Source organism: Amaranthus tricolor, chromosome 4 (assembly GCF_026212465.1).
Source record: "Amaranthus tricolor cultivar Red isolate AtriRed21 chromosome 4, ASM2621246v1, whole genome shotgun sequence".
Classification (NCBI taxonomy): Eukaryota; Viridiplantae; Streptophyta; class Magnoliopsida; order Caryophyllales; family Amaranthaceae; genus Amaranthus; species Amaranthus tricolor.
In genome coordinates this window covers 8,062,409-8,082,279 of record NC_080050.1, presented here as the reverse complement: position 1 = coordinate 8,082,279, position 19,871 = coordinate 8,062,409, and the positions used below count along the sequence as shown (strand labels likewise).

At 32.4% G+C, this 19,871-nt stretch overlaps 1 protein-coding gene across 4 annotated transcripts; it reads left to right on the top strand.

Annotated features, from left to right (window-relative positions):
• Positions 1-3,970: 3,970 nt before the first annotated feature.
• LOC130810334 (putative casein kinase II subunit beta-4) lies at positions 3,971-17,879 on the top strand. Of its 4 annotated transcripts, none has more exons than XM_057676348.1 (5): positions 3,971-4,527; positions 14,044-14,262; positions 16,277-16,371; positions 16,475-16,640; positions 17,032-17,874. In XM_057676348.1, the coding sequence occupies exons 1-5, from the start codon at positions 4,293-4,295 to the stop codon at positions 17,160-17,162; spliced, it is 846 nt and encodes a 281-aa protein (XP_057532331.1). In that variant the 5' UTR covers positions 3,971-4,292; the 3' UTR covers positions 17,163-17,874. The 4 variants fall into 4 exon arrangements, with proteins under 4 accessions (XP_057532331.1, XP_057532332.1, XP_057532330.1 ...); XM_057676349.1 differs by having other exon boundaries at positions 3,983-4,527; positions 14,047-14,262; positions 17,032-17,879; XM_057676347.1 differs by having other exon boundaries at positions 3,984-4,527; positions 14,047-14,262; positions 16,262-16,371; positions 17,032-17,875.
• The last annotated feature ends 1,992 nt before the right edge of the window (positions 17,880-19,871 follow it).

Genomic DNA, 19,871 nt, shown 5'->3' with positions numbered 1-19,871 from the left:
TATATTTGAAGCTATAACAATATATATATTTGAGGTTATAATATAATATATATGAGATTATAACAATATATATTTGTGGTTATAACATATTATATTTGGAGTTATAACATATTATATAGTTCGGTATATAATAGTCTGTGTTTGAGGGTACACTATTTTTGTAACACCAAATATATTATGTTATAATCTCAAATAAATGTTGTTATAACTCCATACACACACACACACATATATATATATATACATATACATATATATATATATATATATATATATATATATATATATATATATATATATATATATATATATATTATATTATTACTTCAAATATACATTGTTACAACTCTAAATATATTATGTTATAACCTCAAATATATTAAGTTATAACTACAAATATATGTTGTTATAACCCCATATATATTATGTTATAACCTCAAATATATATATATTGTTATAACTTCAAATATATTATGTTATAATCCAAAATAAATTATGTTATAAACCTCAAATATATGCTGGTATAACACCAAATATATTATGTTATAACCCCAAATAAATGTTATTATAACCCCAAATATATTATGTGACTTTTCACATTACATTTACACGCGTGCGTCAATTTTTAAAAAAAATTAACTTAATGGGCTAGGCTTTTGAGAACCGTTTTTAGAAAAGACGGTCTCAAGTAAGAATTATTGTTTAATTATTTTAAAAAGAAACTACCTGATAAAATATTTTTGTTGTGTCAGAACTGCCAACTAACAAATTTCATCTAATTCAACTTAAATATATGTCATAAATCATCTTAAATTTCAATTGATTTTTCTATATATTTGACGTTTTAAGTCATGAATTAATTATGAATTATAACCTTAATTTTTAATACTTTTATAAATTACAGTCTTAATATTCAATGCTTTTGCAAATTACAACATTGATATTTTTTCTTGCGAATTTCAGCCTTCAAAGTAGCTTTTTGACCACTATGGAAGCCAAATAACCGATTCTGTACAATATAACCGGTTGACCATATTTTTCACCATTGACTTTTCATCTTCCCCTTAACCCATCTCTTACCTTAACTCATTCTCTTTTCCTTCTCCATTGTTGCAGTAGATCAAAACATTGAGTTAATTTTTTTTTTTTTTTTTGTCATTTAAGTTCACCCCGTAACATTTAACCCATCTTCATCAATTTGAAATTTTTTTTTCCATTCAATTCCTTTTTTTGTTTACCCTAAATTTCAATGTTGCACTTACAAATGACGAACTCCATTAATAAAAGCTCTCCAAATTGATAAATCCCTCTTCTCTCCCCTGTCCAAGTGGTTAATTAGGCTAATTTTTTATCTTCTCATTCAATTTCATTTTTCTGGTAAATCATTTATTTTCAAGTAAGTTTATTTCTTTCTTTATTATTGTCTTTCATTTCTTGTTCATTTAATATTTTTAGTTATTTTATACATGTATAGTATCATGTCTATGTTTATCATGTCTTTTTAAATGATTAATTATAGGAACTATTACTAGGAATAATGCAATTTTTGTCTATTTTTCTACAATAATACTAATTTTTGATTAATTATGAGTAATACTAATTTAGGGGTGTTTCTCTAGAATATCCTTAATATGTTAAAAATAAAATTATAAGAGATTATATGACAAAAAAATTGATAAATTAGTTAATAAACTAAGGTTGGTATTATTCTAGGAAAAAACCATTCTAAGTTGGTATAATTCATGAATAATCAAAAGTTTGGTATTATTGTGTAGAAATTAACAAAAACTTATACTATTCACAGTAACTTTTCCTTAATTATATGTGCAGTGTTGTAGATTTTTTGGGCTAGGAAATTAGATAAAAACTCTTGTATAAAATTCATTTCTTAATGGTTGGATCGATATATGCTAAAAGATAAGATTAATTTTTCATTGAACATAATAATTATTAAGTTTATCAAACCTACCAACTTAAACTACATTTGACTTAAGAATTAATAGTGGAAATACGTATTTGTCTATTTTATTATTCTTAAATTGCAATTTTGTGACAACACTTCTTTACTTATTTCTTAATTTAGTTTTATTCTCTAGTAGACATTCGATAAAAATAGGAATTAATTATAACGCTTTCTTTCGATTCGACTCCTATTCACTATATTGCTAAAGTTAGAGTGTTTGTTTTTATAAATTTAGATAAAGTTGACAAAATAGCATATTTCACGCATATAATTATTCACAATAAATTGGATTAAAATAATTCATTGGAATAGAGTGAAAATTAACTAGAATTTGGTGCACAACTACAAAAATAGAGGATATACCCATGAAAATATAGTAAGTAAAAACACAATATTTCAAGTACTCACATAGACACTCAACAAGACTATACTAGATAAATGTCAAAAAACAAAATTAAACTTAAAAATTAGAGTATATCACGAAAAATTTTGTGTGTTAGAGAGCACCAACAACAAGAAAGAGTGTTTTTGCAAGTTGCCTAAACAAAAAAATAAGATTATGCTAAATCTGCTTGAAGTTAGGTTTCACAAAATTTATGGAGTTAGAATAAATATATCTCGCATATATAAAAATTATGGACAGAGTTTGGGGAGAGAAAAAATGCGATAACTCATATCCATAAAAGAGAGCACTACCAAAGAGTCTCTAAACTCGAGAAAGATCAAGAGAAGTTCCTACAACAATAAAACTGAGTGAAGTTGAAGCTAACTCTGCAAGCCTACATCTTATCATACAAGTGTGAACCTTAACATAAAATAAAAACATAAAATAAAGATAAATAAGAAGAAAAAAAACATGTAAAAGCCAGAGAACAAAAACACCAATAGGTAAGCGAAAGAGAATTAGTAGTCTAAAACACGAATAAGACGCCTCCAATTACAAATTCTCAGAGAGATGTAATTTACACAAGTCAACTTTTATTTGCTCCTTTACTATGATGCATCAAAATAATGTTTAATTTTACCTTGGTACATGTTAATTCAATTTCATTCATTTTAGTTCATGTCGGTTGCTTTCGTTTAGCTCGATTGTTTTCAAACAAGCTAAATAAACTCTAACGAAGATTATATTTAAATTGTGTCTCGCTACTCTACACTTAATGAAATTTATTAGTCCTCCTTTGAACTTATTTTCCCTGAATAAGTGGCATCAATATGTAATATAGGTCACCTTATCATACCTTATTTAAATTATTAGCTCTTATCTAAACTTATTGTCCTAGTCTATTGAATTTAATGTTAAATTAAACATACAAAATAAAATTATATACTTTTTGTACTGTTTGTACGAGGTAATTAAGTTGACATTTTTTTTATATACTATTGGCCCACAAGATCCAAATAAAATCTATGAGTATTGTGATTTAGATAATTTTCGTAACAATTGATAAAAATGAACAATGCAAAACCGATACACAGATGTTATATATTCACATACAACAAATTATTATGTTATTCTGTTTCTGAAAAATACAATTACTCGAAACTCTTTTGATAATATATATATATATATATATATATATATATATATATATATATATATATATATTATATATATATATATATATATATATATATATATATATATATATATTATTGTTCTTAATAGGATAACCTATATATTTTATCATAAACTAGATGATGTTGAAATTTAGAGTCAGTTAGCACATATCCTATGTACTATAATTATAGTAGGACATGGAACTATATCCATTAGTCCAAAGTGTTTAGAAAACAAAATGCAAACAATGATGTAAACCATATAGCACAACCATATGTCGTGTAGCGCGATGTCTATTGTGCAGCATGACCAAATGTCGTACATTATGACGCTGACTAAATAAAGTGCAAAAACTCGTAAAATTTTATCCGTCAGTAGCTTAGAGTAGAGAGTATAGTGAATAGTGTGAGTAAACCAAAACCCAAAAACAAACATAATTGAAGCATAGTACTCTCTTTACTAGTAGTACTCTAAACTCGATTTGAAATTGAAATGAAAGGAAAATAGAGGAGAATGGAAAACACTAACGGGTAAAGAGGCGAAATAGCTTGCTCTCTCATCACCATCGTCACCTTCTTCATCATCAATTCATCATCATATTTTCCCCAAATTTTCTATCCCCAATTCTCATTTCATCTCTTCTTATTCTTCTTCGCATAAAATGCCCTACTTTTGATTAATTCCAATCGTCATCTCCTAAACTTTTCATCCTCTTTCTCTACCTCTTACTTCCTATTCCCAATTTTGGAGTTTTGGGGACGAATAATTATGCATAGAGAAAGAAATTCTCTCGAAGGGGGGTCGTCAAAAGCTGGAATTTTTGATAGAAAACGAATTCATGATGTTTTAGATAAGCATCTTGAACGAACTTCTCCTTCAGCTTCTAGAGGATTTCCGACTAACCCTAAAGAGAAAGATTCTAGGGTTTCTGTTCCGTCTACTTCCGCCAGAAAAACGCCGGCTGATTATTCTGGTTTAAACAGTTCTAAAAATCGCTTGGATGGTTCGTAATTCCTCTTTTTTTTTTTTTTTTAACTATTAAATTTTTTCTTTTGCTGCATGAGTGTTAATCTGTTTCGTTATTTGAATGGTGTTTCTTTATTTTTGTTTGTATTATTAACATTGCTTATTCAGTATATATAATTAGTTTGATAGTGCAATTGTGATTAATGATTGAACGTGATTTGTTTCAAAATTTATCAACTAATGACAAAGTCGGCGTGGAAACGTTGTTGAAGATAATTTTTTATTTAAATTATAAACATCACGTAAAATTTCCGGATCCACTCCTGTTTTTAGGCGTTTGTATGATTATGAAGATTGAAGACCTTACATAATGGGTTTGCATAATATTTGGTACATGAAGCTTTTTTAATTGAGTAACAAGAGGATATTGTGTAATTTAACTTGTAGGTGATGAGGTTGGTGTTGGACTCGAGATATTTGATCATGCCTAAGGTATGCTTGGATTGAGGTCAATGCATTAGCAGTAATAATACCTTTTTGAATTAAGGGGGAAAGGAAGGGTAGATCGGGAGAGAAATAAACCAATGTTTTTCTCCATATGGATAGCAAAAGAAGAGAAAAGGGAAGTGGAGTGAAGGGGATTGGAGGGTTTAGAGTGATGAATGCTTGTCATTTATGAGAAACTAAAAGGAAATCTAGTTACCCTTCTCTCTTTTACTCCTTTCTCTTCATCTACATATGTTTGCGGCTAATTGCATCAAACTGCACCCGTGCTTTTAAATTACGCTTGCCGCTAGTAGTTTCCATCGGTGGTTGAGAATGAGGGATTTTGTCGTGTAATAGTCTTGAGGAAGTATTTACAACGTGCTTGGTTGTGAGTAGGGATGACAAAATTGGTAGGCGAGTAAATAACCGCCTAAAATTTTTGCATCCATCATCTACCCATCACCCGTAGTGGGTATATTTTTCATACATACGTCTGCCTACCTAGGTATGCATTTAAATCCATCCCTTTTTACCATGGACAACTTGGTATACCAAACTTACATTCATCCGTAGTTTGTGACTCTGCATTGTATGCTTTACAAAATTGAAATTCTTTATAATTTAATTGTACATCTAATTTTATTTAAAGAATAAAATGTAATAAACTAAATTAATATTCTTGATTTTTTGGCAATAGTTTTTAATAAAAATATACTAAATTGATATAAAGTGGTACATTGTAATTTTTAAATATGGGGCGGGTAAGACCTCATACCCGCCACCTACTCACTACCCATGGTATATAGGACTTTTCTTATCCATAACCATCTACTACTCACTAAATTCATACCCATACTCGACTCAACTTTAATTTTATTTTGGTTTTTTCATTTTTTTTCTTAAACCAACCGTTGGAACCATGAATATTTCTTGATGTTAGCTTGTCTACCATGCAATTTCTTTTTATTTGCTCGCATCTTTAGCATGTTGTAAAATGTTTTAGGGCATCTGAATATTAATCTCATTGGCAGATATTGAAGCCAATTCATTTGCTTTAAAGTATTTGGTGATTTAATGTGAGATTGAGAATGGTTTTGCAATATTTGAAGATAGTTAATCATTATGTCACAATAATAATACTGAAGATTGGTTATACACGTTGGCTTATGGAATTGTGGGATCTGATTTTATGTAAGTTAGGATAGGGTCAAAGGCGTGAAATTGAAAATGAGGTCAATTTTTAGGTGTTTGTATGTGATGATGACCTTACATAGTGGGTTTGCAAGTTGAGATTTTGCATAGTGTTTCGTACTAGAAGCTTTTTTAATTAAGTGACAAGTTGACATTGTGTACTTTATTTTGTAGTTGATGAAGGTGGTATGGGGCTCGAGCTTTTTGCTCACATGTATGTATACTTGGATTGAGGTTAATGCATTAGCAGAAATAATAGTTTGCTTGGATTACAATGGAAAGGATGGGGAGGTAAATATAAAGTTCTTTTTCTCCATATTTATAGAAAAGAAAGAGAGGAAAAAGAAGACTTTGCAAAATGTGCCCGACCCGAATTTCAATCCACAACACGACTTGTAATTCGAAAATAAATTAAAAATATAACTCAAGTTGAGTTACCCGAACCGGCATGATGCTCAATTGAACCGAATAGTGACCCTAAAGTGTTGATATCTGAATCGAAATGTGTTCGATGTTTGGATAACTTAAACTGGGGTGAACCCAAGTTATAACAATCTGAACTCGAATCATACCCAAAACTATTTAACTGAACTTGAGTTAGGCTGACATATCCGAGTAATAGGCTGACATATCCGAGTAATAGCGACGTTCAAACTCATAACAAAACTAAAACTGAATTAAAATTGGCTCGTGTATTGAGTGACCTAGAGTAAGTCAAACACATTGAACAACCGACTTGAATAGAACTTGAACCCGTTAATAATGTTATGTGGAGAAACTAAGAAATGGAAAGTGTTACTAACTTTTTCAACTTTAGTTTAGCTAATTAGCTTGATTCAACTAAATCAAGTTTAGTTTAACTTAAATAAGTTCGATCCAACTAAATTATGTTTAGTTTAGCGAAAATAAGCATGATTTAACCAGTTCTACTTTACTTAGCTAATTAAATTAGTTTGGTTAAACTATATTGAGTATAGTTTAGTTAAAAGGAAAATGAAGCATACAAAAATCAGATGTGGATGGGGCGTTAGGAAAATGAAGCTAAAGAAAGTGGTTGTGCCATATGTCCTACCTAGTGAGGTATGGAGATGCCTAGGGACGATTTGAGTAACTTGGTTAACTAATCTATCCAACAAGATTTGGATCACAAATAACAGGCCTAATGACTAGAGAAAAGTACTCTAATGCCCATTTATAAGAACTAAGGAAATGTTTGAAATTGCTCTAACTATCGAGGAATAAAATTCATGAACCATAATATGAAGTTATGGAAAAAAGTCTTAGAGATACATATGAGGAGATGTACCTCCATATTAGAGAACTAATATGAATTTATGACTGATGATCTACGATGGAAGCTCTTCATCTTATGAGATAAATGATAGAGTACTATAATGTTAGAAAAAGAGACTTGCACATGGTTTGTATTGACTTAAAAAAGCATATGATAAGGTACATAAAGAAGCAATCTGGTGGTCAATGACAAGGAAGAGTATTCCCAAAAAATACGGATCGAGAAGTAGACCAATGCTAGGATATGTGGAGGGGCAATAGAGGATGTTCAATCACTATTGACCTTCATTAAGACTTGAACCCAAGCCCTTTTCTTTTTGTAGCTGTCCTAGATGATATACCTCGATGATACAAAGAAACATGTCTTGGTGCATGTTCATTATTGCTTTGGTAGATGAAACCAGGGAGAGAATAAATGCTAAGTTAGAATGATGAAGATGAGAGTTTGAGTCACGAAATTTCAAATCAAGTCTGAGCAAGACAAAGTACCTGGATTGTAACTTTAGCACAAACGAGATAACGAGAGACATTATAAAGTTAGAAAAGAAAGAAATTGCTCTAAGTGGATGTTTCTTTCATGAAGGGCTGGGAAGGGTATTATAGGAATTAAGTATTGAATTATAATTAGAGATTAAAGTTGGGGGAATAAAATTTAGAGATAATTAGTACAAATTGAGGGGAAGAGGAAGGGGTTGGAGATTCATTCATTGGATAATAGTTTTAAGTGGAGTTTAATACTCTATTGGAGAGAACAAGCCTCTCAAAAGCTTGTGTTCTATCTTTTGTAATTGTTCTTTGTTTATATTCAGTCCTTCGTTCTACATTTACATTTTACAACTCATTTGATAATTCATATACAATTTCTATTTTGTCTTAGTAATTTCGTTATGGCTATGTCAGCCCATGACAGTTTCAAATACCTTAAGTTCATATTTCAAAGTAGTGGGGACATCTAACAAAATGTGACTCATAGAATTAAGTGTGTGGGGCAAAAATGAAGAGCGACTACTGAAATATTATGTGATCGAGGTGTGCCCTTAAAGTTATTTGACAAGTTTTATCGAATGTTCATTAGACCAGCGTTACTATATGAATATGAAGTTTAGGCTTTGTTAGAAAGGATCTTTGTCGAAAGATGGGGGTCGTAGAAATACAAATGTTTTGATGGATGAGTAGGCATATCTCGAGGGATAAAATTTAAAACAAAGATATAAAAAACAGCTCAGGAGTTGCAAGTATTGAGGACAAGACGAAAGAAAATCATTTAAATGGTATGAGCATGTGCAAAGACGGGTATTAGCGAACCGGTAAGGAAGATAGGAAGTTGGAGCTCAGGAGATTTAAGACTTGTAAATTGAAATGGTAGAAAATCAGAATGAACGGAGAAGAAGAATCCATGTGGATGACCATTAGAACTGATATATTAGTTCATGTAGCAGATCCCAATCTCATAAAATGAAGGCTACTGTTTTGGGTCCAAATGAGTAAATAACAAATCTAGTTCATTTTCAACCGAATTCGACATAGCCTGATAGCCAACCTGAGCTTAATAATGAATGTGGATTCGAAGGTTAATATGACCTGCTTAATCTTCAGACGAACCAAAAATTGACTCTAACTGACAAGTACCAACCCGCAGTGCTCCAACCGCAACTGATTTCAACCTGAACCGATATCAATCGAAATTCAGTAAACCCAAAACCTTACCGTATCTGACTTGAATCCAAAAAAATAACTGAATGCATAGTTGTAGGATGTAAGGTTTGAAGGGATAGTTTTTACTTTAGAATCAAGAAGGAAAACTTTTCACTTTCCCTTCCCTTCAATTTCTTCCTATTTATTTATCCAAACACTATATGAAAGACTGATTTATCCAAATGAAACTAAATAGAGGGGGTATTTAAGGCGTTGAGTTGGTGATAAAAGAGGAAATGAAATGATAATAAGGGGCTCTAGTGTGTATCCTTATTTTCAGGGAAGTAGTTACTCATCCACTCACCTAATTTAGGGTAATTATTACCTCCAAGGGCCCTAATGAGGGTTTTATTTCCAATTTCTCCCACTTTCATAACATAACCACCATCTTATCCTTTGTAATAAGATCTATTAGCATCTATTTTCTTGGAAACAATCTCAAATTTTCAACTCCTTGTTATTTTGCTTAATTTGACCTTTAATAATTCTATCGTGCATTATCCTGAAGTGAAGAATACTCATAGTCGTAGGGTGTTTTGGATTGAATAGGTAGTCCCTATCTTTATCATGTTTGCATTATATTTGTTAGATGCGTTGATGTCTTTGTTTTAAAAAGAGAACCCAAGGGCAACGCGAGAATAAAAAGACTTTTTAAGTTTCGGTGAGGTGCAATCCAAAAGGTGCACAAGAGGCATTAGACGCAACATAGGATGTGCAAAGGGTCGACGAAAGTTTTGAAGTTTCTGAAACATGTTTGTTTCCCCAAAGTGCTGTAAGGCGCACAACATCGACCCCATTGTGCCTTAGTGTTCCTCACACTTATAAGCTAAGCTTGGTAGTAGCTCAATCGGTGGTTGAGAATATGGAATATTTATTTGTAATGATCTTGGAGTAGTATTTGTGGCCAGTTTGGTTCCAAATTGTGAGTTATAAATGGTGACAATGAAAATGAATTTATGTCATTTTGCAAGGAAAGTTCCAAGTTGTGTTTTCCTTCATGATACCACCTTTCAAATGGTAATAGAAGTTTGTGAAGGCAAAGAGAAACACAGAGCTTGTAGATTATTTCTATGGACATTAGCATGATGCTTTTTAGAGATAGCATATAAGGAAATGGTGCATTATGTTGTACACATCGAGATTTGCATTCCACTTGAATTGTTGACACCCTGAGTCATTGGAAAAAATTGTTTCTCATCACTGAATCATTAAAAATTTAAAACTCCATGAAAATGTGCAAAACAACTACGATGACTCTTTCTTCGGTGATAAACCTCTTTGATCTACTTAGTAGATGATGCTTGTTATTTCAAATAGATTAAATTCAAGAGATCGACCTAAATAATATGAGAATATGTGTGAACAACGCTCGTATTTCTTGAACAACCAAAATAAATAAAAGGGGATGTATCAAATATCAAGAACTTCTGAACCCTCTCTTTAGTTCACGATAACAATTCAATCACTCTTGATCTTGCTGAAATTTTTGTTAATAATTTTCTACCTCTCAAAATGGGTGGAGAAATAAGAAAGTTTAAGGCCTAAGAAATAAAGAGGACTTGGCCTAAGTCTTGAACACCTTAAAAAAACTAACCCGCATGCCTAAACTAAATTTTAACGTATGAGTTTAACTTTTATGGACTCAATCCTGCCTTATGTAAAATTCATCACCTTTAGGATGTGGGCAAAACCATGAAGCCTAATGACATTAAAATAATAAAATAAAATTTGAACTAATATCTAAGCAAGTACATAGCTAATAATCATGACAAGTAACTTAAGTAGCAAGTCCTTGCTTAATGCAAACAAACTGAAGCCCATAATATCAAGTATCAAAGTGACGGGTATGTCTATCCTTATTGTCTTCATATCTGCATTGTTTGACCCTTCTTGAAAATACTTTCCCACAAATTCTCGTCATCATGATATGGAAAAAGATCAACAGCATTGAATGTTGCACTTACTCCGCCAAAATCATCTTGTAAATCTGTCTTGTAAGCACTATCACTATAGACTTCAAGAACTAGAGAGGGATCATCACCAACACGACGCATCAACTTGTTCTCGTTTCAGGGTTCGCTTGAATTAAGCGTAAATATTTAAGGGGGTAAATAAAAATCAAAGTAGGAAAACAAAGTTAGTTAGACAGTTAAAGGAATTTGATTGTTAGAGAGGTGAAAGAATTGCTTAGAAAGTAACGGAAAATGGAGAAAATAGCTATTAGTTTCCGCATTTTGGGGGTATAAATTTATCCTAGGGGAGGGTGGGGGAACTCTTTTCCTCTAAATGAGGGAAATCATCCTCCTTTTTTTGTTTATTTTTTTTAATTTACTCACATTCTACCTCTTTTACAATTATTTCAATTACTTCATTTGCATCTCTTATCACCTTTGTTGTATTAGTTTGAGTTTTTTTTACCCCCTTATTTACTCTTAATCTAAGTGAAACCTTAGAAGAAAATATTTCTTTCTGAAATGTACCCAAACCAAATCTTAAGGTTTGAATAGGTTGTTTTCGCCGTCTTAGTGGGGTTTTGCGGTCAGCTGCACTCAACCTTAACTTGTAATGATAAAGAGGTTGTTCTTGCTTAGTCCTTGATTGCAAACACCATCAACAACTTCACAACTTCACATATATGCACATGATTTATAGGCATCATAATATAAAACCATAGAACTATAATTCCTTACCTCAATTTCAAAAATCATCCCGATAAGAATTTTGTTCTCATTCTTATGGCAATCCTTCTACTATGGAAGCTCTCTAATTGTTTCCTCACCCCAAGAAATGTTTTCATGTTATTTCTCCTTTTATCATCCCATAATTGATACACGACTAGGTTCTAAAACGAGCCATTGGATGTTTCCCACTTCGACCATTGAATGTCCCACCTTAAACTAGGGAAAAGGTGAAATATTGCCTCGAACTTCTGAAAAGCTGGTCAACATTTGTGATGTTGTGTTTGTTTATGTTTAAAGTTCCACATATGAATTTGATGTAATCCATGGTCATTTTACATTCATCACATATTAATTGGATATTTTTCTATTTTTAGGTTATCTCTATGAAAATTGAATCTACTTGTACTAGAATCATGTGGGAAGTTACTAGATTTTATAAGAAATATTGAAAGTCAAATTTTAAGAATTTAAGGATCATCATCATGTCATTTGGAAGAAGGCCCGTGGAGGAAGAGAAAGAAGATAGTAATGCAAAATGGAGGTTTGCTTTGTGGTCAGGATAAAAGAAAGTTAACCCAAATAAAGGTGAGTGAGTGAGTGAGTGAGAGCAAATAGTTAAAGTGTGTGTGTTTGTGCTGCACTCAAAGAGAAAGAATTTTGGAAAGTGTGTCAACATGTTTATTTAGTTTTGAAAAGCTCGCCTAGGCATGCGCCATGGGCGTTTAATGGATTGAACACCTTGAGAGGGTTAGCTGAGACGAATTGTTAAGGCAATCTCATGCTTATAGCACATAAGACCAGTGGATCAGAGTGCCTATGTCAAGTGCATCAGAGCGCCCTATGCTCTTGATTTCAGAAGAAGCCCATTTGAACCGTCAAGTATATTTTTTCTTCTCTTGTGTATTTTTCTTTATTTCTTTATTTCTCTTCTTTTGTGATATTTGGCCTTTTATACTTTTTAATATAATGTTTTCTATGGGTTTTGAAGCACCTCATGCTCTTAAATGTAAGTATGTCTGATTGTTGCTTGCTCACCAATAGAGCTCGTTTGGCTGCCTTAATGTTTTTTCATTCAAAAATTATTTCATACAATGTCTTCAATAGGGGGTTTTGATTGTAACACAAAAAGTGAAAGAAGGTGCAAGTTCCAAAATATCCTGAAGCTCTTTATTTTTAGTTCATTTTTTTTATTATAGTACATCATAGTTAGTTTAGCACAAATGAGACAATGAGAGCCACTACAAAGTTAGAAGAGAAAGAAATCACTCCAAGTGGATGATTCAAATACTTTGGGTATATATTTTAGAGTAGTAAGGGCATCCAACAATTGAACCATAGAATTAAGTATGGGTGACAAAAACGGAATGCGACTATTTATTTTATGCGATTGTGGTGTGACCCTAAAGCTAAAAGGATGAGTTTAATTGAACGATCATTAGTCAGCTCTACTATATGGATCAAAATGTGGGGCTTTTAGAAATGATCATAGTTGTAAGATGAGAATAGCAGAAATGAAAGTGCTTTGATAGATAAGTAGGTTTATCTTCAGGGATAGAATTCGATACAAAGATATAAATAAGGGTTTAAGAGTTAAAAATATTGAGGAAAAGATGAAAGAGAATCGTTTGAAATGGTTTGAGCATGTGCAAAGACGAGGTATTAGAGAAACAGTAAGGAAAGTAGAAAGTTGTAGCTTTGGGGAATTAAAAAGAGGGCGAGTAAGAACGAAGATGATCTGGAGGGAATGATCGGAAAAAGATATGAAAGATCTTTACTTATAGATTAAGATGGTAGAAAAGCAAAAAGAATGGAGAAGAAGAATTAATGTGAACAAACATTGTTTATGTAGGCTGTCCCAATCTTTTGGAATTAAAGCTCAGGCATTGTTTTAATTGTTGTTTTGTTGTATAGTAATATTCAATAGTAGCATAGTGATCGATGAGCAGTACAGTCTATACACCTGAAAGTTACCGCTGCACAGCCATGGATCGTCATATGCCCTTTTGATCAAACCTTTGCCACTTAAGTTTGTGAAGATGAATTGCTAATATTTTTGTTTTCCCTGTGATGTGGTGGTTGAGTAGTTCTGATTTATCATTAACAATGATTGGATCTGAGTTCGTTATTTGCTGTTTGTATAGTTATTTTTGAGGACTATGTGCTTGAAATTTTGGTTCTGATGAGTGATGATTCTTTTCTTTTTCTAGAAGGGTCTGAAACGGACAGTGAAGAAACAGATGTTAGCGGTTCTGATGGTGAGGATACATCATGGATTTCATGGTTTTGCAATTTGCGAGGAAATGAATTTTTCTGTGAGGTTGATGATGATTATATCCAAGATGACTTCAACCTTTGTGGTTTGAGTAGCCAAGTTCCTTATTATGATTATGCACTTGACCTCATTTTAGATGTTGAGTCTTCTCATGGTGAGTCTATTTTTCCTTATAGGTGTTTTTTTTTTGATAATTTTATTAATTTTTGTATATGGTATTTTTGTATATGGTGATATTTGCTTTCTTGAGATATGCTGTGTAACGTGATCACTTGTTAAACTGAGCAGCTTGTATCTTAGAAATAGCTGACTAGGGAACAATGGTCGATTCAGATATAAATTCTTATTTAACCCACAGGCCACATGGCATGTTTTAGCTGGCAGCTATTAGTGGAGTAAACCTGTTAAAGGCTTTTATCAATGGATTGTTTCGTTTTTTCTGAATATTCACTCTTTGTGATGGAATTTAATGTCAATCTGTTGTCTTTGTAAGATTAGACCATGGGAACCTGAATAGGAATGAAAATTTTATTTTAAATGGTAACTTACATTGCAAAATCTTTACTTCCGGTTGCTCTTTGCTAGTTTCATGCCTAAGAATGAACTGCATTGTTTACCCGTACAACAATGTTCATGAAATGAGGGGAGGAAGAAGAAAGATTGGCAGGAGAGAGGAATGAAAATAGCATGGGAATAGTAAAGGTTTTTGAGGTTACCGCAACTGTAGTTGTAATAACCATTAAATCATCACTATTGACCGCAAAAGTAGTTTTGCAACCATTGCCACAATCATGACAGCATTCGAGATTTCGCACTATGGTTTGTATTCCTACTTCCTACCTGTATAATCACACATGAGCAATGGAGTGTTATATCCTATACAATAAGTCAATAACTTCAATAGGTTTCCATATATGCTCCTTGCTCTCTCTTACATAATAAGATCTTGGCTAGTCAGCATTGTACTTCTTTGAACCTGTTTTGTGAGACTTGGTATAGTTTTGACTTAAAACGGGATTTTTCTGAAGAGAATTTGTAATTACTTTGATTTAAGTGATTTCACCAGTTAAGTCTAGTTCTGGACCAGAAACCTTTGGGAATGAAGAGAATTCATCATCATTTTTTTAAACTTTTTCCCAACCAAAAAAACCCGTGTACTCGTTAATCTCTTTTGATTTACCCCATTGAAAGCTTTTCTAGGAATTTAGGAACCAACAAAAAAGCTTAGATCCAGTTGTATTTTCTTGAAATGCTAGTGAACTTGTTTTAAGAGTTCTGTTGTTGAAGGCCTGCTCATAACTTTGAGGGAAAAAGATTTTAACCAATTTGGTGCAGTTGTTCTCCAATCTCTTGCGATGAACTATTAAGGCTTTGGCATTGTTATAGTGGTGGAACAGTTTATAGTGGCAAAAACAGTAGAAGGATTTTTAAAAGACCTTGCACAAAAATTGTGAATTTTAAAATTGAACAAGTTTGTTGCACCCAATAGTGGTACAAAACCTGGCCTGGATTGGAGTTTAGAATGTAAACATTACTCGATCCAGAGGACTGGTGTGACACTGATTTGGTTCATTCACTGATAAGTGATAACTACTAACAGTATACTTTATGCTGCAACAGGACTTTGGCCTTGTGAACAGTGTGTAAGTGTCTGCAAAGGATATTGAATTGTGAGTGATTCTTTTGGGCGGCATACACCAAGCACCCATTTATAGGTCTCTCTTTAAGTATCTATTTCCTAGGAGCATTCTGACCCCCTCTTACCCTCTTAACCTCTCTTTTTCATCTCCTATTACATTCTTTCGTATTTTTTACCAGTATTTTTTCATCTCCCTGTTCCTACTTTCTCCATTATTTTAAATGTAAGATTCCGTTCATCCAACTCCCCAAAACTTGCTCGGGTGGGAACTTAGGTGAGAGTCACTCGATGGCATTGAGTTAATAAAATGGGGGGGGGGGACTCCATTCCACTTTTCTGTCTATTGATAACAACCCTCTTGTAAAGTTGTATTCCATTAGCCCTTGCATTCAGGAAAGAAAAATCAAATATACTCTTCTTGGCCTTCTTATGTGTCCGATGTAGAGAAAGTTGCCTTGCGCTCAAATATTCTCTCTGCGATTGCTCCTTATCTTTTTTGATCATAATATGTCAGGTGATATGTTTACAGAGGAACAGAATGAGTTGATTGAATCTGCAGCAGAAATGCTTTATGGTCTAATTCACGTCCGATACATCTTGACTAGTAAAGGAATGACTGCGATGGTAAAGATGTTTTTCTCTGTCCTTATCTTCCTCTATTTTCTTTCATTTTTCTTGACGCAGGAAGTTCTTTTCTGTTACCAGTAATATTTGCTATCCTGTGCAGCTAGAGAAGTACAAAAGATATGAATTTGGGCGTTGTCCTAGGATTTACTGCTCCGGACAGGCTTGCCTTCCCGTCGGGCAATCAGACATTCCACGATCAGGTACCGTGAAGATGTACTGCCCCAAATGCGAAGACATCTATTATCCAAGATCCAAATATACAGGCAGTATCCTTGTAGCTTGCTTGCTAGATATCTTTTCTAATTTATTACTTGAAATGTGTTACTACTTACTATGCAGTATGCAATACCTATCCTATCTCTTAAGTCCTAGGGATGTATATCAGTTGAGTTTTGTTCTGTTTGGTTTGATTCGTTTGTGTGTTGAGCCGAGCTCTAATTCAAGTTGAGCTCACTCAAGTTTAATTATGACTAAGTTTTGACGGAGTTGAGGTCAAGTAGCTCACGAGCTGGCAGGCTCATTTAAATCCCCTGCTCTAACCTATCCTTGTTGCAGAGCATGTAGCAAATAATTGTGCATTGTTTTCTTTCTCATGCATTGTTGTGTATTGAACTTGAAATGTCGTTGTTGTCTTTGTGCATCCTTGATATTAAAAAGATATTGATGGTGCTTACTTTGGGACTACATTTCCTCATTTGTTCCTGATGACATATGCGAACGCAAAGCCTACACAAGCAACTAAGAGCTATGTGCCAAGAGTATTTGGTTTCAAGGTCCACAAGCCCTGATGCCTAGCATTTCATGTTGCATTTCACTATGACGGGGAAGATCACTGCTTACCAATGAATGATTGTTCTATTTTGGACGTATGCTTCAGCTCTTTCAGGTAAAACTGCAGTGATGGTTTTAGCGAATTTACAAACGAAATTTTAGGGACTTCCATGTACGGGGGATAACAGATGAATTTTACCGTGTGCATGTAGTTAATTGTTTACTCCCAATTTCTTTTGGTAGTCACTAGTAACTTGGTCCCAATAATTGCCTCCCATTTCTCATTGTTGTCGTCGATCAACTTTAGTTATTTGAAATTTGTATCATGGATGTGTACAGTGTGTATCCGAAAATACTCAGATCCAAGACATTATTAACATGTTCATGTTGCTCAAATTCATCGAGACTGATGTTGGCTTTGTAATGCCAATCCTCTTCAATACGAAAGTAACCAAATTGATGAAGCTTACAAAAGCTATTGCAAGGCGAAGCTTAGCTTGTTCAAGCCGATATTTGGATTGTCAAAACTTTTAGAAATCTTATAAACGACTTTCTTTGTTTCAATTTGTTTGCTTCAGTTTGACAAAAATAATTACGTAATTTTATTCAAAGTGCGACAATCGACAAGCAAATAGTGAAGTATAACTACTAACAAGCAGTTAATGAGCTCAGATGGAAGACTCATGCAAGAAATGAAGATGTCTTGTGCAAAATAGTAGAAAATTCAAAGAGAAAATTTGTAAATGGAAATATAATTTTTGGAAAAAATATCAAATTAAATAATGAAAAATTATCTAAAAAATTATTTCAAAAAAAAAAAAAAACAATTTTCCTAATAAACTATCCCTTTAAAGAAATCTAATGATAAATTGACATTCATGCTTTGTGAATTTACTATTGATAGTATTTTTTTTTTTCGCTACTTTTTGTGAAAATGTATTACTGTCATCAACTATTATGATCATATAAAGATGTAGTAATGCATGTGAATGGTGAATTAAGTAAATCAAGTTTATAAAGTTTGTTTTAGAAATGTCATTACAGCCTATAGCTATCTTTTTTAGTAGTAAAATGTATTCCTATTGGAGAAATCTTGGTTTATTTATTGGGTTTTTATTAGAGATCCAATGTGTCTTTCTAGCTGTGTCCAATAGCAACAACCTTACTTACATACTTACATCATACATGGTACAAATCAGTTATGAACTGATGTATCATTCTTACAAACTTTTTATATATGGAAAAATCATAAGTATACCGTACAATACAAATTTGAGATGGTTTTATGGTGAGATCATGTATATTGAGTTGGCCCAATTTATATTTATTATCTTAAAATGGATATTTGTAATCTTAAAGTAATCACTTATAACGTGAACATGGAGTGAACGTGTGATGGGTATAAGGCGGGTATACCCATAATGGGTATACCTATTGTTATTAAAATCACAATTCTGATTTACAATTATACGATTTTACGATCGAAAAACAAGCGAGCGATTCGAATTGTAGGTAGAATCTTACGATTATAATTAAAATAAAATTTATAGTGGTTGAATCATAAGACGATTCTACGATTTAACAATTTGATTTAACAACTTTATTCTTAATTTTTAATTTTTCATATGCATCATCTTTCATTAATACTTTTCTTACGATTTAACGATCCATCTTCATAATTTTTAAAAAATAAATTTCTGCATCGCTATGAATATCTAAACTAATTATTGAATGTTTTTCTATTTCTTTCCTAAAAATAAAGTGAATGAAACTTCAATTAATAAACTTAAACTTTTGAGATGAATTCGGTTCTAAAGGTCTGAAGGATTCCATGTAGAATTCCAATTTTAACAACTTTTGGTATGCCTAGTTGGCTATAGTGGATGAGGATGGAATTGAATGCATACTCAGGTGGGCATGCATGGATATGAAATTTTACCCCCTATTGGAGGTGGATAGGAAAATTTTAGATGGGTATGAGTATGGAGAGGGCGTAGTGTGTAAGTGGTGGATAAGAGGTTTGATCCGCCTACAATGTACTATTTTTATCTTATTGAAATGTATTGTTTAAATAAAATTAGATGTACAACTAAATTTATAAGGAATTGCGATTGTATGGAGCGCACATAACGCAAACATGGAGTGAACGTGAGGTGGATGTAAAGTGGATATATCTAGTTACATATAGTGTGGGTAGGCATGAGTTTGAATGCATACCCAGATGAGCAAACGTGAGTATAAACATTTTACTCGTTATAGGTGGTGGGTATGAAATTTTTAGATGGATTTCCAAAGTTATTGAAAAACAAATATAAGTACACTAATTTTTTATTGAGGTCGTCTCGCTGTGAGGCGACTTTAATTGGGTCAACCCAAATTATTTAAAAAATTGCTTCTTGTACAAGTGTGAATTCAAATTATATTGTTTTGGTGTTTTTTTACTAATGAGCCTTTAACATGAACCCGCTTCACGATAAAACGGTTTCATACGAGAAGGGTCGATCTAAGTAAAGGTTACTACTAAGATTTTGCATGCTACATGCTAATCAATATAATTTTTTGTACAACCATCACGATGTCTAAAATTGAATATCGAAATGATATGATGTCGGAAATTCGGATAATTTTTTTGAATATTAAAAGTTATAATTTAAAATATTAAATATCTGATTATGAAATAATCCTAATTCAATTTTGAATTTGATTTAAAAATCAGTTATTTAATT

Excerpts from the sequence above, each read along its gene's own strand:
- LOC130810334 (XM_057676350.1), top strand. The coding sequence starts at position 4,293 with ATGCATAGAGAAAGAAATTCTCTCGAAGGGGGGTCGTCAAAAGCTGGA. Across the intron at positions 4,528-14,043 it reads TTCTAAAAATCGCTTGGATG|AAGGGTCTGAAACGGACAGT; the intron begins GTTCGTAATTCC and ends TTCTTTTTCTAG. Across the intron at positions 16,641-17,031 it reads AAGATCCAAATATACAGGCA|ATATTGATGGTGCTTACTTT; the intron begins GTATCCTTGTAG and ends GATATTAAAAAG.